Source organism: Helicoverpa zea, chromosome 23, assembly GCF_022581195.2.
Source record: "Helicoverpa zea isolate HzStark_Cry1AcR chromosome 23, ilHelZeax1.1, whole genome shotgun sequence".
Lineage (NCBI taxonomy): Eukaryota > Metazoa > Arthropoda > Insecta > Lepidoptera > Noctuidae > Helicoverpa > Helicoverpa zea.
The window spans coordinates 10,265,442-10,289,697 of NC_061474.1; the positions used below are offsets into that span (position 1 = coordinate 10,265,442).

The 24,256-nt window shown below is 43.7% G+C and overlaps 2 protein-coding genes across 5 annotated transcripts; one reads left to right on the forward strand and one right to left on the reverse strand.

Annotated features, from left to right (window-relative positions):
* Positions 1-40: 40 nt before the first annotated feature.
* LOC124641937 (putative aminopeptidase W07G4.4) lies at positions 41-11,532 on the reverse strand. 4 transcript variants are annotated; one of them, XM_047180203.1, is made up of 7 exons: positions 11,159-11,532; positions 10,925-11,071; positions 3,127-3,330; positions 2,328-2,762; positions 1,862-2,248; positions 1,594-1,698; positions 41-813 (listed from the first exon to the last, which is right to left on the reverse strand). In XM_047180203.1, the coding sequence occupies exons 4-7, from the start codon at positions 2,727-2,729 to the stop codon at positions 178-180; spliced, it is 1,530 nt and encodes a 509-aa protein (XP_047036159.1). In that variant the 5' UTR covers positions 2,730-2,762; positions 3,127-3,330; positions 10,925-11,071; positions 11,159-11,532; the 3' UTR covers positions 41-177. The 4 variants fall into 4 exon arrangements, with proteins under 4 accessions (XP_047036159.1, XP_047036158.1, XP_047036156.1 ...); XM_047180202.1 differs by lacking the exon at positions 3,127-3,330 and having other exon boundaries at positions 2,328-2,756; positions 11,159-11,531; XM_047180200.1 differs by lacking the exon at positions 3,127-3,330 and having other exon boundaries at positions 11,159-11,531.
* A 9,521-nt stretch (positions 11,533-21,053) lies between these two features.
* LOC124641743 lies at positions 21,054-21,854 on the forward strand. Its single transcript, XM_047179910.1, has 3 exons — positions 21,054-21,147; positions 21,191-21,496; positions 21,570-21,854. The coding sequence occupies exons 1-3, from the start codon at positions 21,054-21,056 to the stop codon at positions 21,836-21,838; spliced, it is 669 nt and encodes a 222-aa protein (XP_047035866.1). The 3' UTR covers positions 21,839-21,854.
* The last annotated feature ends 2,402 nt before the right edge of the window (positions 21,855-24,256 follow it).

Consider the following 24,256-nt stretch of genomic DNA (forward strand, 5'->3'; position numbering starts at 1 on the left):
ACATGAGACTGTTGACTATGAGATTAATGAAACTCGACGGTGAAATTACAACTTTATTAATACAATAACAACATTTTAGATTTATTGTTACATGATATATTATTATGCATTAATAGAAAAAATAAAAAAATCCAAAAATAAATTGATTATTATGTATAGTATTATGCATGAGTGGGACTAGCGCTTGGAGAGCAGGCCGTGGTAGGCGGCCAGCCCCAGCAGCGGCGCGGCGGTGGGCGGGTGCGGCAGGTCGCCGGCGCTGGCCGCCACGTCCAGGTGCGCGTAGGGCACGTCGGCCTCGTGCAGCCCCGACACCAGCAGCAGGAAGGCGGCGGGCGCCTGGTGGCCGCGCGGCAGGGCGGACGACGCCGCGTTGTCGGCCTGGTGCACGTGGTCGCCGGGCGCGCGGCCGCGGTGCGCGCGCAGGTCCTCGCGCCGCAGCGTCGACACCTCCACCATGTCGCCCAGGCGCTCGGCGGCCGCGCGGAACGCGGCGGCGTGGCCCAGCGCGCGCGCCGCGTGGTTGTCCAGCAGCGCCGTGTAGCCGAGCCCGTAGGCCCGCACCGCGTGCCCCGTCAGCGTGGCCACGGTGTACAGCTGCGGCCGGCGCTCGGCCGCCGCGCGCTCGCACATCTCGGCCAGCAGGTCGCCCATCACCATGCGGCCCTCGGCGTCCGTGTTGCCCACGCGCACGGCCAGCCCGCGCCGGCAGCGCAGCAGCTCGTCCGCCACGTACGCCTCCTCGCCCACGGAGTTGCGCACCATGCCCAGCGCCGCCACCACCTTCAGCGCCGGCCGCAGCTCGTCGCACGCCTGCACACACGCGGTACTGTCTCAAGCGGCCCGCGCGCACCACGCGACGCACACTCGCAGAACCATTATTGGATTAATGGAACTATAATTATGAAGTTGGCCAAACAACGACTTGCAAATAGGTACACGGCTGGATACGGTTCAATTGTCGTTATAGTTGAATGGTGCTACTCATCGTTAAAATCAGTGTTTAAAAAACCATAAGTTAAAAATAATAAAAGATAATGTTTACTGGGTAATGTTTGACATCATACCTACTAATTGAGATCTACGTATTATAATAATCTACGTATCTTATCGGGTATGGAAGATAAGAAAGAATACAAGTAATACCTACCTACATATAATGGACTCTGATTTCGACTGCCGTTTTAACAAAATTTTCAAACATAAAAGTAGTCATATTGCATGCGATAATATTTAGATTCTAGATGATTTCCCGTGGTTTCAGCCGCGTCCCGTGGGTATTATCGTGGGCATATAGCCTATGTCACTTGCCGTGTGACACTCGGGAAGAGTAGCTTTTCAATAGTGAAAGAATTTTTCAAATCGGTTCAGAGGATCAGTTGGAGCCTTTAGCGTACAAACAAAATGTTTCCTTTTATCATATTACATAACAATTGTACCATCACGGATGTTTTGAACCTCTAGTAAATTATTTAGATCTATCTCGTAAAGTACGCGAAAACATACAACTGATTATTTTGGAATATCTGGTGGTAGTGATCTGGCTAACTTAGTGAGATGTCACGTGCGTGGATGATCACTCGGCTGACTCACCTTGAGGAAGCCGGCGACGGCGGCGGCGCCGCACTTGTCGCGCGACATGCCGGCCATCACGCCGCCCGCCTTGATGTCACACCCGCCCGTGTCGTACGTGACGCCCTGCAACACGCGCCGCCCTTACATTATACTACTTGATTCGCGAGCATATTGAGTAAAGGGACGTACACGCTATGCAAATGCAGAGATTGCGGCGTATCATTTTACAATTCATTCATATCTGTCAGTAGGTACATTGTGGTGTTGTAGTAGTTCGGTATAGTACCTTGCCGACGAGCATGACGGTGCGCTCGTAGGCCTGCGGCACGTACTCGAGGTGCACGACGCAGCCGCGGTGGCGCGGCACGCTGGCGGCGGCGCGGTCCACGGCCGCCAGCAGCGGGTACTCGCGCGCCAGCACCGCGCGGTCCTCCACCACGCGCACCGCCACGCTGGAGCCCGCGAACGTCTCGCGCAGGTAGGCGGCCACGCGCAGCGGCGTCATGCGCTCGGGGTCGGCGCCGCCGATGTCCCGCGCCACGCCGCGCGCCGCCTCCAGCGCCGCCGCCTCGCGCACCACCACGTCCAGCGCGCCGCGCAGCCCCTCGCCGTACACGCCCAGCTCCGCCAGCTTGTGCGCCTGCGCCGGGAACGACTCGCGGATCTGCAGCGGCTGAACACATACCGACACACGTTATACTCTCCCTCTCCGTATGCGGCGTACGTATGCTGTCTCCGCAGCGGGAACTCACCACGTAGAGCACTTCGAGCGCGGCCAGCAGCGCGACGAGGTCGGCGTCGGGCCAGGAGGGGTGCGGCTGCAGCACCAGCACGGGGCGCGTGGCGCCGGCCGCCGCGGCGCGCTGCACGCCGGCGCGGGCCGCCTCGCCCACGGCGCGCACGTCGTCGTACGCTGTCAGCGGGCCCGTGGGCGACAGCACGAGGCGGTGGCCCGACACGCGCGGACAGCGCAGCACGGCCGGCACGCTGTCCAGCTGCGCGTCCAGCAGGCGCGCGTCCGCCACGAAGTCCTCGAGCGCCTGCGGCGGCGCCACGCCCGGCGCCGTCACCAGCACCAGCGCGTCGTAGTGCGCGCTGTTCACCTCGCTCACCACGGCCACGCGCACGCCGTGCACCGCGCACTCGAACCCCATGTCGCCCTCACGTCCTCACGCTCCACACTACAACTGTTCTGACATGCTTGTATTGCTATCTATTAAATTACTAGTAGACCAAACTAGTAGATTATTAAATTACTAAATATTCGCAATAAATTCCTTCCATAATATGGATGTATATTTTTTTCAGATGCAAGAGATGATGTCATAAAATGTGTTATATCTCTAAAAATACTTTCTGTTGATGCTTAGTATTTCAGGAGTAGCGCGGCGGTCACCACCGGCGCCGGACGTGTGCGAGAGCAGGCTCTCCACAGTACCTGGCGTGTCCGCTGGAGGGCGCCACAGTGTCGAGCACGGCGGCGAGCGCCGTCAGTAGCGCGGCGGTCACCACCGGCGCCGGACGTGTGCGAGAGCAGGCTCTCCACAGTACCTGGCGTGTCCGCTGGAGGGCGCCACAGTGTCGTGCACAGTGTCGAGCACGGCGGCGAGCGCCGTCAGTAGCGCGGCGGCTACCGTCGGCGCCGGCGCTTGGTAACAACATCTCCGAAGCCTGATCGGAAACCCCCCGAAATGGTGTCTTGGCTAAATAGCAGACCACCACTGGTGGCAAGACACCGAGGCATCGCAGGAAGGCCTAGAGGCAGCGATAGGGATCGTGTTATCGTATGTCAAACTGCTGCATCTAACATCTCTCCGATCGTAGCGGTTCACCGTTCTATCGGATAAAGGGATGTTAGACGAGAGAGTGCTCTTGCGTTTGCGCGTATGTTTGAGCACTATAATATATCCTGCGCATCTGACTGCTTCCGTATAATGGACCCGGATTTGGCGAAGACTATTATAGACCCCGATTTGTGTACGCATTTATAACAGAATTCCGGTTCATCTGTTGGAATTAACGGACAGTTCTTTTAAAAACAAAATCAAAGAAATTCTTGTTAAAAAGGCATATTATAATGTTAATGATTATTTCACAGATAAACGCAGATGGCAGCTCTGAAGTGGAACAAAAGTGCTTTATTTTATTTTGTATTTTTCGGTGTTTTAAATTAATAATTGATAAAATTGAATTGTATAATTGTAAAATAAATTAATAATAATTAAATTGTATAGACAGCTGTGTTGCTGGGAAGTTTGTTCTTCACCGCTTCTTCTTTCCAGCCATAACACTAGGAAGTGGTGAAAGGGGGGCGTTTTGGGGGTGCTGTCATTCTTGTAAAATCTTGACGTTAAAAAGTGCTAATCGTATTAGCCTATTTTAATAAATAATTTTGACTTTGACTTTGACTAGTGGCGATAGGTTGAGGTAGAGAGGTTCGGGCTGATGCAACCTGAGCTTTGTCTGAGACCTGCACACTAGCGGCTCTGGGGGTGTGAGTACATGCCGTGGTCGTTTTCTTTTTGAGCTGGGGGGACAGAGGGAATCCGGCAGCACCCAGAGCGACAAAGCAGCCCTTTTTAGGGGAGCACTGCTTTCCTTGCTCAGCCTGGGAGGGGGCTAGAAAAGGTGCCCTAAAAAAAATGCTCACCCCAAACACTCTTTGGATAGCAGTAACCACGGCTGCTTCCGCATCTTTTTATTCGTGGTCGACGCAATAGTAATAAACTTAAAACACCTTTACTGACTTTTGGTGCATGGAATGTTCGCACCCTTCTCGACCGCGAGACAAACGCCTGCCCAGAACGAAAAACGGCCATAGTTGCTCGAGAACTCCGCCGCTACAACATTGATGTAGCTGCTGTAAGCGAAACCCACCTTGTCGATGAGGGCGTGCTAGTCGAGCATGGCGGTGGCTACACTTTCTACTGGAAGGGCACTGCTGCAACAGAACCAAGAAGGTCGGGATTGGTTTTGTGATCAAGAATAATCTTGTGAAGACACTTCAAGAATGTCCAATCCACATCTCGGACCGTATAACCACATTGCGCCTTCACTTAGACGGTGACAAGTTCCTTAATGTTATCAGTGTCTATGCACCGACGCTAGGTAGTTCTGACGACATCAAGGATAAATTTTATGAAGAACTTACACAATGTCTCCATAAAATACCGAACAGAGAAAAGATTCTCTTGTTAGGGGACTTCAATGCTAGAGTTGGTCGAGATTATGAAGCGTGGCCTAAAGTTTTGGGTAGACATGGGGTAGGCAACATCAACTCTAATGGCCAGTTGCTGCTTAGTTTATGTGCTCAATTCCAACTTGCAATCACAAACACCATGTTTCGCTTTGCTGCTAAGCACAAAACTACGTGGATGCATCCACGATCTAAGCACTGGCACCTCATTGACTATGCCATCACGAGGCAGCGAGACATCTCTCAGGTCCTAGTCACTCGTGTTATTTTAATGTTAAACGCAAGCAAGACTGGTTTGATGAGAACGACGAAGTTCTTTCTAAAGCTATTGCCAAACACCGAGAACTTCTCAAGCGCAGTAATAACAGCGCACTTATAAGAGAGAGTGACCGTGAGTTGCGTAAACTCACGAGACACACTAAAGATAAATGGTGGCAAGACAAGGCTCAATACATCCAGTGGCTTGCTGATAGTAATCAGCTCGGTGATTTCTATAGCGAAATTCGCAATCTCCTAGGTACCACCAACTTCATAAAGGTACCACTGAAGTCGCTGGATGGTAAAAGTCTGCTGACAAGCAAAAATGAAGTGTTAGATCGTTGGGCAGAACACTTCAATAAGCTACTTAATGTAGATCGAACAGCCGATCTACACTACATAGACAGTTTGCCTCAACTTCAAATAGCAGAAGAATTGGATGATGCCTTGTCTAAACATGAGGTGCTTTGTGCCATCAAACAACAGCAAAATCAGCGTGCGGTTGGCCTAGACCTTATACCAGGTGAACTTCTGAAGTACGGCGGCGAGGAACTGTATTCGCGCGTCTGGGAAATGTTTGTGCTTATGTGGGAGAAAGAACAAGTTCCTGAAACTTTTAAGTTATCACGCGTCAGGGCTCTCTATAAGAACAAAGGCGACCGGTCGGAATGTGGTTCTTACCGCGGTATTTCACTGCTCTCTGTCTCTGGAAAAGTCTTCGCCAGAGTACCTCTGAACCACCTCAGGAACCTCTCTGAAAAGATTCTGCCGGAAACCCAATTTGGTTTCAGACCAGACAGAGGAACTTGTGAGGCAATATTCGCAGTCCGACAACTCCAGGAAAAAAGTAGAGAGCAGGGACAGCACTTGTATCTCTGCTTTATTGATCTGGAAAAGCCTTTGACTGCGTCCCTCGCGAGGCCCTCTGGAAGGTACTGAGAAAGTTGGGGTGTACAGAGAAGTTCATAAGACTCCTGCGACTCCTGCACGATGACATGCAATGTTGTGTAGCGGTTGAAGATGACCAATCGAGCTTCTTCTCCGTCACCTGTGGAGTGAAGCAAGGTTGTGTCCTGGCTCCCACATTGTTTGCATTATATTTCGCAGTTGTAGTCCGGGAAGTATTGACTTCTTCTCCTGAAGGAGTTCGTATTCGTTATCGGACTGACGGCAAACTTTTCAATCTGAATAGACTCAGGACTAAAGGTGTCCTATGCACATATACAGGACATTATGTATGCAGATGACCTCTGTTTCGTGGCTGAATCCCCTGAAGTCCTGCAACAGCTAGTCACGAACCTTCACAAGCAGTGCTGTACATTTGGTCTAAAAATCAGCATCAAAAAGACAGAAGTGATGTCTTTAGACAATCACGGACGTCAAGAACTGACCATTATGCTTGGTGAAGATGTGCTGAAGCAGGTCGATAAATTTCGATATTTGGGGAGCATTATAACATCAAAGTGCGACCTTGACGCCGAAATCAATAGCAGAATTGGTGCTGCAGCCGCTGCTTTCGGCAAATTCGACAAGAAGGTCTTCAGCTCCCATGACCTAAAGATATCCACAAAGGTCTCTGTGTATATGGCAGTTGTGTTGCCTTGTATACTCTACTCAGCGGAAACATGGACACCGTACCGACGCCACATCAAGCAACTAGACCGCTTCCACCTCAAATGTCTGCGCAAAATATTAAATATCCGTTGGTTTGATCGTGTGCGTAACACAGAAGTGTTGAGGAAAGCCAATGTAGGTGGCATTGAAGCATACCTCATGAGGAGACAGCTTCGTTGGTGCGGGCATGTACTGCGCATGCCGGATACTAGAGTGGCCAAGCGCATCCTCTACTCCGAGTTGCAGGAGGGCAAGCGGAAACGTGGCGGACAGCTGCTGCGATACAAGGATGTGCTGAAGCGCCACATGAAAAGCTGTTCCATTGAACCGTCTCAGTGGGAGAATCTGGCATCCAACCGCAGAGACTGGAGAAGCCGCGTTAAAGCCAAAGTCTTTGACTTTGAAGCACGCCGGCTTTCTGAGTTGGATGCCAAACGAGATGAGTTGAAAGCTCGACCACCTGTAGCTATCAACTACAACTTTGTGGCTGGTACCCTGACATGTCCGCAATGTGCGCGGACTTTCACGCACAAAATTGGATACTCCAGCCACATGAGAGCACACGCACGCCATTAAGGTCGAAGTGATCGCCGTCGCCGAAATCGGCGTGGAAGATTATTATTATAGTATTTCAGGACAAATTGTTACACATAAAGAGATCTAACTATTCATCTACACTTAAACAAGTAGCTACTTGTATGAGTACCACCGTAGTAACTATTATAGTAATCTGCAGTAGCTATGTTAAGTAGATATCCACAACAAATTACGTGTACGTACAGTCACACAATGCTCAACATATGTAGTAAAAATTTAATTTTGTATGACTATCAGAATTTACGATAAGCTTTCAAGCTACCTAAACAATCTTAATATAAAATTGCTAGACTAATTATTACTATTCTACTATAGCATTGACTGATGACATTGAACGTTGTTGTAGTAACATGCGAGTGTTATAATTATTATGAGACTACCTGATTTCCTGCAGTTGTATGCAGATTTACTACCAGCAGTACATGATAAAATATAGCCTGTTACTCTAGCAAAGTTTAGCTTTCCGATAGTGAAATATATGTTCAAATTGATTCAGTAGTATTGGATCAAAACAAATAATATTTCTTTTATTATAGTGTTTGTACAACAGTTAGGAAGAATGTTTGAGTCTGGTCGGAATGGTCATTGGCTTGTCTTAGTTACACCATAAAACACTTACCTACCTATTACCTATACTAATTCTACTGAAAAAATTTTTTTTCTTTCTTTCAAGTATGTTCAAGGTCAAACATTTGAATTTGTTTGTTAAGTCCGCCCTTTTACAAAATGTGCAGAAGTATTAAATAAAGGACAATGGGCGATTCCGGTCCAAATGTCCACCACGAACGAGACCTACATGGCTAGTTAGCCCGTTAAATATAAAACATTTTTTGTTATGAAAGTAAAAAAAAATATAGTGCCAGAAAAAAGTTAACCCTTAAATTGGCAAATCAATTTATTACAAAAATTTAATTATTTTTTGTTATTTCCTGGTTTATTACGATGACAGATGACTGAAAAAAATCGAAAAAAAAATCTACCTATTACAGTTTTCGCGAAAATCTATGTACTCCGGGGAGTACGTTGCCAACTATAGTGGTTCTTCTGTTCGTACTACGTGGAGTACGTTGCCAAAATATCAATAAAACACATTTTAGTAAAATCTTCACTTTATTAATCATAATTCTTATCAAACTACATAATATGCATTTATTGCGTGTGAGATTAGCGGAAGCAATTTCTTTTGTTACTTTCTCCTACCATAAAACACAAGAGCACATTGCATTTCACGCAAAAAACTTTAGTTCTTCTATCTTTGCAAAATCTACAGCGTGATTGCTTATCTGCTATTTCTGGAAAATGTCCGACAGCATTTTCTGACACTGTCCACAGGCCGTTCAGCTGTAGGTTTCTGAATTATTTTCTCCTTCACCTACCCAAATTCCACCATGTACCGGACCCCTTTCAAGAGCCGACGTCTTGAAAGGGGTCGGGTGCAAAGATATAAGCATATCTGCTAAATCAGGTCATTTCAGGTTCAAGCACTGCTGAAAAAGAAAAAGAACATGCTGTATGACATACAATTCACAACACAACTGAAGTCATTTTACATAAAAACCAACAAACAAAGGCTAGTTTGCATTTCTAAGTAATAGGCAATGTACTCCGTGTATACCAAAGTTTATGTTGTGGACTTCACTACGTACTTGGCAACGGTATTCAGGGAGTACATACACAGTTATGAACTTATAAAATTGCGATTACATAATTTACACACAAAATTACGAATGATTGATATTATTTATAATGTTCCTATGCAATTTAAAGCCAAATAACCACAAGTCCCATCCAAAAAAATTTAGAAAAACACAAAAAACTTACCCGTGACCCGGATACACCAGACCGCTTCGAAGACATTTTGAATTTGACTGCTATTTTTCAATGGAACCACATTCAAATATTTTTTCTACCAAAATATACAATAATGACAAGCCAAAAAGAACAAAAAATTGTATTTTTTTAAAGATTGGTACTACATTCGATTTAACAAAAGTTAATGTCTTTTGTGGAGTACACTGCCAATTTAAGGGTTAAAGCAAAATCAAATAAAATATTTTATAGATTTTTTCAATTTCATTTTTTCAATTACTTTCCGTGATGTTCGATTTTCGTACTTTCTGTTACTTCTGACAAAATAGAATTGTTCATTATTAGAGAGAAGACACCACCAGTAACATCGAACTTTCTTAGATCCAGGAACAGCTGAGTATATTCAAGCACTTCTGGCGCCTCAATTGGTTAGTGATTCGTACATCCATCGGGCAAAACAAATATGGGCTGTTTATATTCAAATGTGTCTTACTCATCTTAGTTTTAGATAAAATGTGGAAATGGAAGTGGAATAAAATAAAAAATAATAATGATAACATACAAAAACTACCGAAAATTAAGAATACATTTTTGGCTATAACTTTTTTTTGGCATTGTTTTTTTTTTTTACTTTCTTAGTAAAAGTTACTCTAAATTAAGTGGACTATTTAATTATATAGGTCTCTTTCGTGGTGGACATTTGGACCAAACTTCATACATTCTTGCCCAATCTCCTTTGCAAGAATTATCCAGCTATTGATAGTATAGTTGAATCAACAATTTAACTAGACATGTTCACATATTAAGTAGGTAAATAAGTTTAAAGCATACATAGTTATAAACACATATATAGTTTAGGAACGAAGAATAGGTCTTTAGTACCTATTTCCTAAGATCATGGTTTCTCAACGTTGCATTGTTTTACACATACTTGTCAGTATGTATTTACGAATAGGCTATGAGAGATAGGAATTTAAAAACTTAGTTTACACAAGTGGCATCCTGGATTGTACCTATTCACAGTCAGTGGGTCGTCTTAGGGGTGGATAGCATATATCGTGGGTTAAGAACTAGAGTAGCATAAGGTCAAAATGGCAACTTCTCGGGAGAGCCCGAAAACAACTCAAATTTACCTACTGTTATCTTATAGCCCTTTTTGTGGCAAAATTTATAGTAGTTAGATATCAGATTTTTACTAGAATAATAAAACTTTATTTATCGACTACAGAATAATGTAACTTTTTGGTCAATTAAAATACGGTTTCATTTTAATAAAATTTATTTTTCAAAAACTGGTTGACATACGTCATTTTGGCTGTTACATAAATAAGTGCCATAGTAGCGTATCCCACCCTTACGTTTTTTTGGCAGGAAGAAAAATTACGGAAGCTTATGAAACAAGGACCCATAAGCAGTAACGGTATTTTACGTTTATTTGGCACGAAACAAACTAAGCCTACATAATAATCAAACTTTCTGCGTTAATAACGTATGGCAAGATACGTTATTTAAGCGATTACATTGAAGGCATATTTGGTGTCTTATTCGCTCTGTAAATCGAGTTACGATCGTTGTGCTCGTAATTTTTTTGAGAAAATAATGTCAAGATTATTGTAAGTAGAAACACTTCATTTTGGCAATAAACAAATATCTTTTTTTTTATATACGTTATTGTTGTACTAAGCAATCAACTCACTACATCGTTCCAGTTTTTTGGCACATAAAAATATGGGGATTAAATAAACGAATGGTGAAAAAAAATTTTTTTTGTATTTTTGCCCTTACGCTACTCTAGTTCTTAACCCATGATATACACAATACTGTTGTTGTTCAAGTAGCGATGTTCTCGAGTTAGACACAACAAGAACTACGTACCTAGAGATAGCAGTACGTTGACCTGTTGACGTGCGCGCAGCTGTGGCGCGACCGGGCGAGTCTGCGCTGGCGGCTTACTGGTCAGGCCGCTCTCTGATATCTAGGCGTGCCGCGCGGCACGACGCCCCTTCCTTATCGCGCCGGTATCTGCTTTCAGTATTCCATCGTGCAACTTTATGAGCGATTCATACATAAACTATATTGCAATTGAAAACAAAACACAATAACAATTACCGTAACGGTAACGGCGACACTGATTAAGAAGATAACACTAGATCAATTTGCCGACAAGGTAACTCGCAGGTCACTATGTACGCTAAAAGAGCTAAGTACTTATATATTTTTGTACTGATTTTATTTTAATTAAAAAAAAAATACTTTCAGCTAATGTTTCATAATTGATGAGAAAACTTCATCTAGTACCCAGTATCTACAACAGAACCTTTGATTATATATCCTAGCGTTAAAGGCTTCCTAGCAAACTTCCTAGATAGAGTAGGTAATTTAACGTAATAATTTAGTTCGTCTTCGTTTTGAGGAAAAGTATAGTGTTGTAGAGTGCAGTCTCATGTTGTTTTGTTTTCTCTGACATTTGTAGATGTGACGTGCGTGACAGACAGCAGACAACAGAAATGAACGGATGATGTGGCCATATCTTGTAATATCCATATACCTACAAAACAGTCCGATTTTCAACAACAATATCGTCTTTTGATGCAGTTGACAGTAAACAGCGGTACCTATTCTTATTTAAATTATAATAATAATTTGCAAAGTTTACAAAATAGATTGAGGAGCTGATAGCTCAATGGTTTTTTCACGTTTTCACTCTATCCTATTCGCGGAGCCATGAGCCAAAAGGTAAACAAACTATAAAAATAATTCTTTATAAGTGACGATTGAAGCTATGAACATATTTTATCAAAATAAATGCCATAAATTGTTTTCTTAATCTATATACATAAAAATAAACCCGCTTTCCGTTTGTTACGACATAACATGAAAACGGCTTGACTTGACTGATTTGGCTGAAAATTAGAGGGGAGGTAACTTAGACCCGGGAGGAGGTTTTAGGATATAGTTTTTGTCACCATCCGGCTACGGGACGCGGGTGAAACCGCGGGCGAAAGCTAGTTTTAATTAAATATGTTTTAAATCGTTTACATGAAAAAAAAAGATAAAGATAAAGATTTTGGTCTTACCCTTGAAGACCAAAATCTCTTTAGCCCAAACTTTAATCCAGCCCATTATTGACTACGCTGACGCCTGTTATTTGGATGCCACCGAGGAGCTCTTAAACAAGCTTGAGCGTCTGCAAAATATCTGTATACGTTTTATCTTTAATCTTAAAAAATATGATCACGTCTCTAGCTTTCGCAGCAGTCTCAAGTGGCTCCCAATTCGACTTCGCCGGAACACTCGCATTTTGTGTTTATTATTCAACATCCTCTATAACCCTAAATTTCCTTCGTACCTTCGAGAGCGGTTTTCCTTCATCCGTTCTAGTGATGCGCCTTGCAGGTCACATCTTAGAACGATTCTAAAATTTCCTTCCCATTCCACTGACTTCTATTCCTATTCCTTTACTGTTCACGCTGTTCGGTTATGGAATTCCCTTCCCCATGAGATTAGAGATTGCCAAACTGTTGGACTTTTTAAGAGGAAAGTTAAAGAACATTATCTGTCCATTGCATCATAGTTATTTTAGTTAGTTATATATGTATCTAGGTATATATTATTTTATTTTCGGGTATATATTATTTAGTAGGTATATATTCCTTATTTACGTATTGTTTATGTAGGTATAATATACAATATACAGCTGTTTTCTTCCATTTTTAATTTCTGTTTCCCTTGCTTTTTACACACTGTCTACATCTCTTTTATTCCTTTTCCTTTCGCAGGTATGCTGGAAGAGATTTCTTTAGAAATAAGCATTACCTTTGTAAATTCTTTCTTTCCTGTCATCTTTCTTTATTATGTGTGTGTACAAAAATTTGTAAATAAATAAATAAATAAATAAATAAATAAAAACCTAAAATACTTGATTATCAAACATGGAACGCTACTAAATTGTAATATTGCGAAGATTTTACATAAAAATGTGACGTTTTGTCACATTGACTTATCCACTTATCCCATCGAGCTTAGAATTATAAGGAGACGCCGTTTGTTAAAGACGTATCTATAGTTATATAAATATGGGCGAAATATGAAACAAACTATGCAACATAGTTCTGTCTCACTCTTTCTAAGCAGATAAGTGTATTTGAAAACAGGGACAACAATATTTTTGTGATTGCGTAAAATGGTGACATTTACTTTTGAAATCCTCCTGTTTGTAGGCATAGACATAATATTAGTAAACAGGACTGCGCATATAAACCCAAAAAACGAGCCGAGTGAAACAGTTAGTACGGAGGCTGTCTGTCCCTTTCTAATAGGGTGACTATGAGATTAAGCTATGTGAGACAAATCCGAATTTGCTAAGATTATTAAACACAGATTAGTATTGAAGTTTTAACTTACGCAGTTTGTGACCTTAAGATACTAATAAAGGCTTTTAATAATTAGCGGAAATTAGCAGTATAAAAGCAGGAAGATTCGAAGTGAAGACTGTTTTTTTTTGTATTTCTACTTCATATATAGACTGCTGAGCCATTTATGTCGCCTTTCTTCATTTTTTGGGAAGCTATAACAATAGTACAACAGTTTTAAAATCCATCACCGATATTTTGACTCGTTACAAGAATTCATGGGCACCCTAGTTGTTTGGTTTACGAAAATGTTATTATTAGCTAACCTGTGGAACGATATATTGCAACCACCATAGGATTCACTTTTGCAAGTAGAAACGCAACACTTTTTCACCATTTTAACAGTTTAAATTGATTTAATACAAAAAAATATAAACAACATTTTAAATGCTGATTACGCGCCAAGAATGTTCAGGGTTACCGCTAGAAAATAAAAAAAAGCAAAATAAAAATTTATGTTGTTTATGTTTTAATAATAAATACGAATAAATTAATGCGATTTTTATTAATTTGTTGACTTACAATTGTTAAAATAAGATAAAAATATAAGTGATTCAATTGTTTTTTGGGAAGACAAAACTTTTGATCACAACATTTTTTTATGCTGGCAAGGTGTTAGAAAGAGACAAACAGCCTCCGTTCGAACTATCCCGCTCGGCTCGGATTTGCCTCTGTGTATTATGCAACCAATTTAGTACCTTATTGCGTTAAAATAGAGTTCATTTTCGTAAATATATATTTTGAGCGTGCGCAATCTTGTTTAGTAATATTATATCTATGTTTGTAGGTGCGTGCCATATCTGGCCATATGTCATGGTAGTTGTGCTGTCAAATAGGTGCTCTTCGTGACTTATTTTTGCTATTTTATAGAAAATCACTCGTGTTTACTTTTAAGACTTTACTATTTCAATAGTGAAATAATCAACGAATATGCCTATGTGTTGTATTGTGAAGTGTGGTGCTAGGAAGCACTAAAATCAAGCTGGATTGTCTTTACACAGGTTAGGAACCTATTTTTGCTAGAAACTACATAAAATAATTCACATTGGATAAAAAATATGTTACGGGAACATGAATTGATGGTGAAAGTACTTATATTTTGGTTTATTTCTGAATAAAAACCTATATTTAGAAATAAATGTTGTTTACAATAACATGTCATATTGGCATAGTGCTGTGCAGTTGTCATAATAGTATCGATAAAATATCCACTTAATAAGTCTGCTTTTACAAATTTTAACATCAGAACTTACTGTCCCTAAGACACTGATGCCCATTTTCACCAACAATCTCTTAATCTAAGTGCCACTTGGAATAAGGGCTCTCCCAATTTTGACATAAATGACTATGGATAAGGGATACCTAAACTTTGGTGAAAACGAAATTCTTATTAAGTTTTCCGTAAATGCTCTTAGGGGATCCCTTAATTTAAGTATTTGTTGGTGAAAATGGGCATGAGCCCTCAGAGTTGTGTATTATTTTCAACTTCAACTAGCTGATCCCGCGAACTTCGTATCGTTTAAACCTTCCCTGGACCTCTATAAACATTTTAAAACCAAAAAAAGCCAAATCGGTCCAGCCATTCTCGAGTTTTAGTGAGACTAACGAACAGCAATTCATTTTTATATATAAGAAGATAACGAACAGCAATTCATTTTTATATATAAATGAGAATAGTTTATGATTTTATATATATATCTTTCATTTTACAGATAAAAAGTTTTAAAATGCAGTTAAAAACATTTTGATTATAAAATTCAGGATTTTAAAGACATATTTTATTGAAAATAATATGTTTTGCCTTTTTATTTTCACATGATGCTTCTACGGCGACAACGGGCACGGCAGTGCTTCCGCACGGACGAGCAAATCGGAATGCAAGTTGCAATATTTGCTTGAGAACTTAGTTACCGAATATAGGTTTCGAATTGTATAAATATTTTTTTCTTAGCACTAAAATTGTTTTGTACTATCGATTAATACATAATTAGCTCCATTTGCATTATATAACTTTCTCATGAATAGCTTGAAAACGATTGTAAATTATTGTACTTTTTTTAAGAGCTTTCTTGCGGATTCTTCTTCATAAGACCGAATCTTTGGCACCCTGCAACTAGTCTGACGTGAAAGAACTTTCATAGGGCTATTTGAAATAATAAATAATTACTGTGCCTGTGTTTTTTTTTTTTCAAAGGTATCACCCTACTGAAATGACTCCTCCCATTTGGTTGATGTTGTTGAGGTTATTAGTATCAGTGAAGTTAATGTGATAGTTAGTTCTATGACGAAGAAATTATTTATACTAGGTTATTTTTATGCACCCAGTAAGACTCGTACGTACTTCTAACTAGAATACAATATCGATATTTGTTGAATCCGGTAGTGGTTCAACCCTAGTAATGGCAGCCATTTTAGTTACTACTGCAGACTGTAGGTGTGCAGTGTGCAGGTTTTTTTCGTGACATTTCCTGTCCCTATAGTTATATGTCAATGACTTATCCTATCTCAATGTTTCGTTTTGTCATCGGTCGGGTTATACCCAACATCTTGAAAAAGTATTGTTCTTTGTTTACCTTTTGGCTCACGGCTCGGCAAATAGGGTATAGAATAAGGATGAGGGATTTTCGTTTTATATTTTTCCTGGCTGATGCCTAGATGGTGGATGGAATCCTCGATCATCATCATCTTCCGAGCCTTTTCCAACTATGTTGGGGTCGGCTTCTTTTTTTTTTTTGGGAGGGGGTAATCCTCATGGATTTCCTCCGCCTGGGGAGAGCTGGAGGGGTGTGCGTGTGCCGGACTCCTACCGGCTAAAACCCCCCTGTGTCCTCCTTGCACGTGAGCGCGGGGCCACGGGAATCCACATTCTTCCGCAGCCCCACACTGGTGCTGGCCCTCGCTTGGGCCTCATCTCGGGCACGGGGTAGTGTACACCTACCCCGTGCATCACCTCAGGGGCATGCGCCGACACACGCGCGTCACCACCTCAGTTCCACTGAGTAGGGTCGGCTTCTAGTCTAACCGGATGCAGCTGAGTACCAGTGCTTTACAAGGAGCGACTGCCTATCTGACCTACTCAACCCCGTTACCCGGGCAACCAATAGAATCGAACCCACACCCTCATGCTTGAGAGGTTGGTTCTTCAGCACCACTTCGAAATCAACTATGGTGACCGGTCGTACCGCTCTAGATCTGCCTAAATGGAAGTAAAGCCATGGTAAAGCCTCGTACATAAGTTGGTATAGATAGTTCAACTCAGATTTGCGCGCGGCCCTATGTGTGCGTCGGCTTGTAAATATACAACTTTCATTCGTGTGACAGTGACGTCGTCCGAGCATGACGTGTTCTTATCGCTTTTTGTTATGGGTACAGTCGTTTACGAAAATACTAGTTATTCACGAAGAAATTATTAAGGAGTCAGGTAAAGCGTTTCAAAAAATTAAACAACATTCAAAGCTTTTTATTATTACCTAAATATAGTTTTTCATTATTTTCTCATACGTCTTTTCAAATTGATATTGACAATATCTAAGAAATAAATGAGGTGAAATATCTAAGATGAATTAAATACTCCTTACATATTTTCTAGCTCGGGGTACGCGGACAATAAATAAAAGTGTGGACTAAGAATGTAAAAAAACGTATCATCATCATCATCATCATCATCATCTCAGCCATAGGACGTCCATTGCTGAACATAGGCCTCCCCCTTTGATCTCCACTTGATCACACAAAAAACGTATAATCTAGTGTAATAATGTAAACAAAATGTGTGGGGAATTTTAAAAAATAATATTGGTTCGCATAATGTCGACCAAAATAAGACGGAAATAATGAAACTCATAAATTAACGTTTAAGTCAAATTGATGAAGGGATGTGGTATAATACTTGTCGACATGTACAAAAGAGAAAAGAAGAATACTATAGACATTTTGACATGGAGTCAGAATTTATGATTCACCTTGAAGAGTAGCGAATCCGAAAATTCATCATTTGATTTTTCAAGTAGCGATTCAGAATCATTATAAATAAATAAACATTAAATTACGTAATAATGTTTTTCTTTAAACAGCCGTATACAACCCCTAAATAACTGTATTTGTACCCGACTGTACCTCTTGTCACGCACACAAAGTCACTGTATATGTACAAGGGTTACCCACACATAAGGCCGCGCGCACGACTGAGTTGAACTTACTATACCTATAGTTCGGCCATTCAGAGAATGCGTTCCTGACACGTCGCGATTGAACTGACGACGTAACTTTGCAATGGCGTTGCAGTTACGATAAAAATATTTTTGCTGGTTGTTTACCGTTTTAACAATTGAGGAGCATTAAAACAACATTATTATATCAATAATCAATGAATGTTATAATTCAGTCAGTTCAATCGCGACGTGTCAGGAACGCATTCTCTGAATGGCCGAACTATAATCTTTGTTATAAACTGACACTGTCAGTTTATAACAGTGTCCTGTCGCTGTCATGACAGCGAATGACAGCGACAGGACACTGTCAACTGTATGTAAGACGCGGAGGCGCTATACATACGGTGTTTGAATTTTTTAAATGCATTACTATTTAATTCAACAGCAATGCAGATATTTTCTTGCACTACATTTAATCTGCACTGCACAAAGTTATACATACCTTAAATTGGATATAATATCGAGTCAGTATTTTACTGTTCATTGGAATAAATATGTCCTTTGAATTGATTAAGTAGTTGTGTTATTGCAAGAAAATTGACCGTGTAAGAAGTAATGTGACGCAATGCAGATACTCGCCAGACACTTGAGAAATGAAATAAAATACTAGATGGGCTTGATTGGATGTATGGCCTGCGTGTGGATTGAGTGATGAAGCGCGGCATGGGTGCTGTGTGGCGCGCGCCGGGCGGCAGGCGCGCGGCGGCGGCGGCGGCGGCGGTGGCGGGCGCCGTGGCGCTGGCGGTGCTGGCGCCGCGGCTGGGCGCGCCCGGAGGCAACTACTGTCTGCATGCTTACTTTACATCATCATAGACCGCATTGCACCTCATCATGTAATTGAATTCTAACATTTTATTATTTCTAGGTTTATCAAATGCTGTCTGCTTGCATCATCATTTTCACAGTTTATATTTATATAGTTCTTAAGACAACCTACTGACTGGTACTTTTATATTCAAATATAGCGCTTAGCTTGCTAACTGAACTCAGTGTGTGCACACAGAGAGCTAGTCAGGGTGGCAGGCAGGCAGCAGTTGTAGTGCACCCTAATGTTTTACTTCCATGAACAGCATTGAATGCAAATGTTAATGCTTGACATAAGACTGGATTGGTGCCGGCGGTGGGCCGGGACTTACCCTCATATGTCTCACGTGACTGCGGAACAAGCACAGCATCGATTGCTGTGTTTGAGGATACAAATGTTAAGGAGCAGGGTGCACCAACATTACACGTTTATTTCCTTAACATAAGCAAAGCATGACAAAAATATTACTGTATGAAATACTGAGTGACGACTTGTAAAAAATAAAATATTTGAATGTATGGACAACTCTGTTACTATTATTGCAGTAGTTGCATCTTGGTAGCAGAATTTTATCCCTGGAGTTAAGAACCATCACACCGCATAGGTATGTAGATTGCGGACGGCTTGAGCACTGAGCGGTGGCGGGCAGCTCACAACACTGACACGCGTCAGCCACACACAAGCTGTCAACAACTATTGTTATGTTTATTCATCAAAAAGTATTTATTCGAACGAAAATTAAGGTAAATATTATTCATCTGTAGAACTTTTAGATTTTCAATTGTTACCTTTTTTATCATATTTTATTTACCCTAGAATGCACAGCATAAAATGAGTGCTACATGTACCCGCCTGCTAGGGTAAAAGCAGTCCTAGGACATGCAGCTCAGTGGTGTCAGAGCGGGTGGGTATCTGTGAGTGCACGCTTGTGTGAGTGGCGTGACACGGTGGTGGTGCGCAGGGCCGCTGCGCGCCGAGTACTGCGGCGGGGCGCTGCAGGGCTACGTGCACTACGCGGCGGGGCGGCGCGCGGGGCGCGGGGCGGGGTGGGGCGCGGCGCGGGGGCGCGCGCTGGCCGCCTGCGTGGCGCACGCGCTGCTGGCGTGGCCGGCGCTGGCCGCCGCGCTGCTCAGCGCGCTCACGGACGGCGTGGACTACCGCATCGCGCAGGGGTCAGTACTGCGTCTAGCTGCCGTCGTTCCGCGTAACCCTGCTTTAGAATTACTAGTCTGCAATACACTAGTACAAAAGTAAATAAAAATATTCAATCATTCATCAAAATTCATGTCTTTTTAACACGCTTATATTAGCTTCACTTGTCTGTGTATGTAAGCAAATCTTGGAAACTTAATTTGACCCAGTTCCCGGGGCTTGATTCGGCGAGACATTATTAACTTAGATAATATCAAGCCCCCATTAAGATTTTGCACTAACTCGTGAGTTCTGATGACAATACACGACTAGTTAAGAAATGGCGGCCTTCCCGATATGGCGGACTGGCTGTTTGAAATCCACCCCCATGATATGGATATTAAACAGGTTTGCTGAAAGGGATACAAAAAATTTATCACGTGACCTTAATCCAACATGGCGGCCGTCCCAAGTTGACTGATTGTCTATTTGACTGCCTCGTTGGTCTAGTCGTCGCAAGCGCGGCTGCTGTGCTCGCGAGGTCTCGGGTTCGATTCCCGGGTCGGGCCGAAATCGCTTTGTGGGTTTTCTTAAACTTTCACAAAGCAGCCCGTAGTCTGGAAGTTGGTGATTGATTCACCCGTGCATCGGAGAGCACGTAGATGTCGGTCCTGCGCCTGATCTCTTTCCGGTCGTGTCGGATTGCCGTCCCATCGGGTTATGAGAGTGAAGGAATAGAGAGTGCACCTGTGTCTGCGCAAAGGCTCGTGCACTATAATATGTCCTGCGCAGCTGGCTGATCTCCTTAAAAGAGAACAGCCACCGTGGCCGAAATCGGACGTGGATGCCATTATGAAATGCCGCCCTTTGATTTAGGTATAAAACAAAAAGTAATAGTTAAAAAAAAAGAAAGCGTTTAGCGTTTATGTAATCTTTACTCTTTTTTGGACAAAACGCTCCACGCTTTCTATTTATTTAATGCGTGCTAAAAGCGTGTGTTTTAGTTTTTTCAACTATTATTACATTTAAACAGTTTGATTCGAATCTCTAAGACCAAAACTCCGTGAACTATACCAGTCTCGATATCGATAGGTGTGGTGGCGAGAGATGTGGTGAGCCTAAATCCTTATACTGAGAGCAGCTTCCGATAGGGCACGCCACGATAATGGCGGTAAGTCCTCTCGCGGGAGGAGTCATGGCGCCCTCGCCTTCCGCGTGATGCATGTCTTCACTAACCACGGATCTTCTGGTACTTTCAGTAGGTACTAAAGCTGACTTTTCCACCTGACCACTGGCAAAAAAGTAATATATTTTATAATTCCTGTTTGTCTATCATATCGACTAAAGCAGGATGGTGTCCTTGCGTTCCTCCCGTGAAGGGTCAAGAAACTATGACTTATGTCAGTCAATAAATAAATAAGGTCGCCCGGTATGTGTACAGCGTGATGCTGTGGTCGAGTGGCGGCGGCTGCTCGTGGCTGTCGCTGGCGCTGGGCGGCCCCGGCGCCGCGCCCGCCGCCTGCGCGCTCGTGTACCTCGGCTCGCTGCTCGCCACTCCGCTGCACACCGCGCTGCTCGTGAGTGTCCCCACCCCCGCTCCCACACCGCTCCGCCCGACCCTCACGTCACGCACCGCGCCGGCAGTGCGGACGCGCGGCGCTGCCGTCGCTGCCGGGCGTGCTGCGCACGGCGAGCACCACGGCGCTGCCCTTCGCGGCGGGGGCGCTGACCTCGGCGCTGCTGGGCTCGCCCCCCGCGCCTGCCGCGCCGCCGCCGCGCAGCGTGCACGTGGCGGCACTAGCGCTGCTGTATGCGGAGTGCTGCGAGCGGCTGTGCGACGCGGAGGCCATTGTACATCCCAGCCACGTGATGGTTGCTCTCGCGCTGGGTGAGTGCGGGGCGGGGCGCGTGGGGTGCGGGGCGCGGGGGGCGCGGCGCTGACGGACGGGGCGTGTGTGCAGAGGCGGGCGGCGTGCTGGCGTCGGCGGCGGGGTGCTCGCTGTACGCGCGCGCGGGGCTGCTGTCGGCGGCGGAGGCGCGGCTGGTGGCGCGCGTGGCGCTGCCGCGGCGGCTGGAGGCGGGCGGCGCGCTGGGCTGCGCGGCGCGGGGGCTGTGTCGGCTGCCCGGCGTGTTCGTGGCGCCGGCGCAGGCGCTGTTGCTGGCGGTGCTAGCACACGACGACTCGGAGCCGCCCTCTCCTCTACATGACGCGACCGATGGATTTCAATGAATTCTATTTTCCATAATTATCATAGTTTCGATCATTCCTAGTGTCCCGTCTAGGAAGTGCAGGTAGTGTTTCCTTAGATAGGTACTTAACATACGTGTATCTTTCTGAGCTCTTTTAATGCGATTTTTGAGTACCTACCAAAAGTTTTTTTTAAGGTAGATCGTAATTAATAGTATAAAGAATGAACCGCGCTGAGTAGTCGTAGTCGAGACTCGAGACCAATGATGACATTATTCTGTAACTGAGGCCTTTGAATTGCCTTCTATAGTGCTTTGTGCTCATAAGGTAGCTTAGAAACTGTACATAATATTTAATGTGCTTTGTCCACTCAAAATGGTTTATGCCTTTACTTTACTGGACTTACTCAGAAACTGTCGCCGTCGCTCAGGGCATGCGCGACTCCAGACTGATTTTGAAATTTTTAATACAAAAAACCCCATGAAGGAAATATTAGGTATCTAGATAAGTTTCCTATGCCCGGACAAAAGAGAAATATACCATAGTACCATACCATGCTATGGTAAACCTTAAGGTTGCCGGTAAACCATAAGCGGGCCATGGTTATAGCAACCCTTAGTGGACAACATACACAAACATAACAAATACCTAATAAGAACTTTGTTGAAGTCAAATCATTCATTTCATTTAGGCCTTTACAAGCACTTATGAACGTCAAAAATATAAATAAGTTTGATTCTAGTTGCCCATTCCAAAAGTAGTTTCCTATGGAGAAGAACGGACAAGTAACTCCATGATAAAGAGTATCTTTTAAAAAATTAATTGGTTTAACAGTTTGTATGCATTGATACATACAAAAACAGCATGCGAAGATCATGTAGAATCCCAAAAAGAAAACATTTGGGAATAAATTATACAGTTATTATACAAACACAATGAATAAGTTTAACCTCCCCACTCAGAGACATTTAATGATTACTTTAGTCACTTCTTCGTCGTCTTAGTGACGGAATGTCATACAAATCCTTCACTAAGAAATGGCTTCATCATCAGCCTATCGCACTGCTGGACATAGCCCTCTCCAACTGCACGCCACTGAGATCGATTTTCGGCTTCTCGCATCCAGCTCCTGCCAGCCGTCTTGCGCAAGTCATCACTCCACCGTGCCTGAGGACGTCCTACACTACGTTTGCCGAGGCGTGGTCTCCACTCTAGAACTCGTTTACCCCAACAGTTATCGGTTCTTCGGCTAATATGGCCACCCCACTGCCACTTCAGCTTGCTGATTCGGTGGGCTATGTCGATGACCTTGGTTCTCTGACGGATTACCTCATTTCTGATGCGATCCCTCAGAGAAATGCCGAGCATAGCCCTTTCCATAGCCCGCTGAGCGACTTTAAACTTGTGAACCAGCCGTACCGACAGTGTCCTCGTTTCGGCTCCGTAAGTCATGACAGGTAGGACGCACTGATTGAAGACTTTTGTCTTTAGGCACTGTGGGATCGACGATGTTAGGACTCGACGTAGCTTCCCAAATGCAGCCCAACCCAACTGAATTCTCGTATTCACCTCGTCCTCAAAGTTGTTTCTACCTAACTGCAATGTCTGCCCGAGGTATACATATTTCCGAACAACTTCGAGAACGGCGCCGTGTATCGCAATCGGTTCCGGTAGAACATGTTCATTGAACATGACCTTGGTTTTGTCCAAGTTCATCCGTAGGCCGATGCGTAGAGAAGATTCAGCCAGGTCGTTCAGCATCTGTTATAGGTCCTGCAGCGTTTCCGCCATGATGACGATATCGTCAGCAAATCGCAAGTGAGAGATGTGTTCGCCATTGATGTTGATGCCGCGTCCTTTCCAGTTCAGCGTCTTGAACATATCCTCTATTGCATTAGTGAACAGTTTCGGGGAAATACCATCCCCTTGTCTCACTCCTCGATGCAACGGTATGGGCCTTGTTTGCTGATTCTGTACTTGGACGGACATTGTAACGGCTTCGTAAAGACATCTCATCACTTGGATATATCGCCAATCTACTTGACAACGCTGCAGGGACTCCAGAACAGACCAGATTTCAACCGAGTCAAAGGCCTTCTCATAGTCCACAAATGCTAGACACAGGGGCTGATTATACTCTTCGGTCTTCTGTATAATCTGCCGCACTGTGTGGATGTGGTCCATGGTGCCGTATCCGCTCCGAAACCCAGCCTGCTCCGGTGGTTGGAATTCGTCGAGTCTTCGCGCGAGTCGGTTCGTGATCACTCTTGAGAACAGCTTATAGACGTGGCTTAGGAGGGAAATGGGTCGATAGTTCTTCAGCTGGGTTTTGTCTCCCTTTTTGAAGAACAGGACGACAACACTCCTCCACGCCTCTGGAGTTCTCCCTTCAAACAGGACGGCATTAAAAAGCTTCTGGAGCTCTCCCAGTAAGGGGTTTCCTCCTGCTTTTAATAGCTC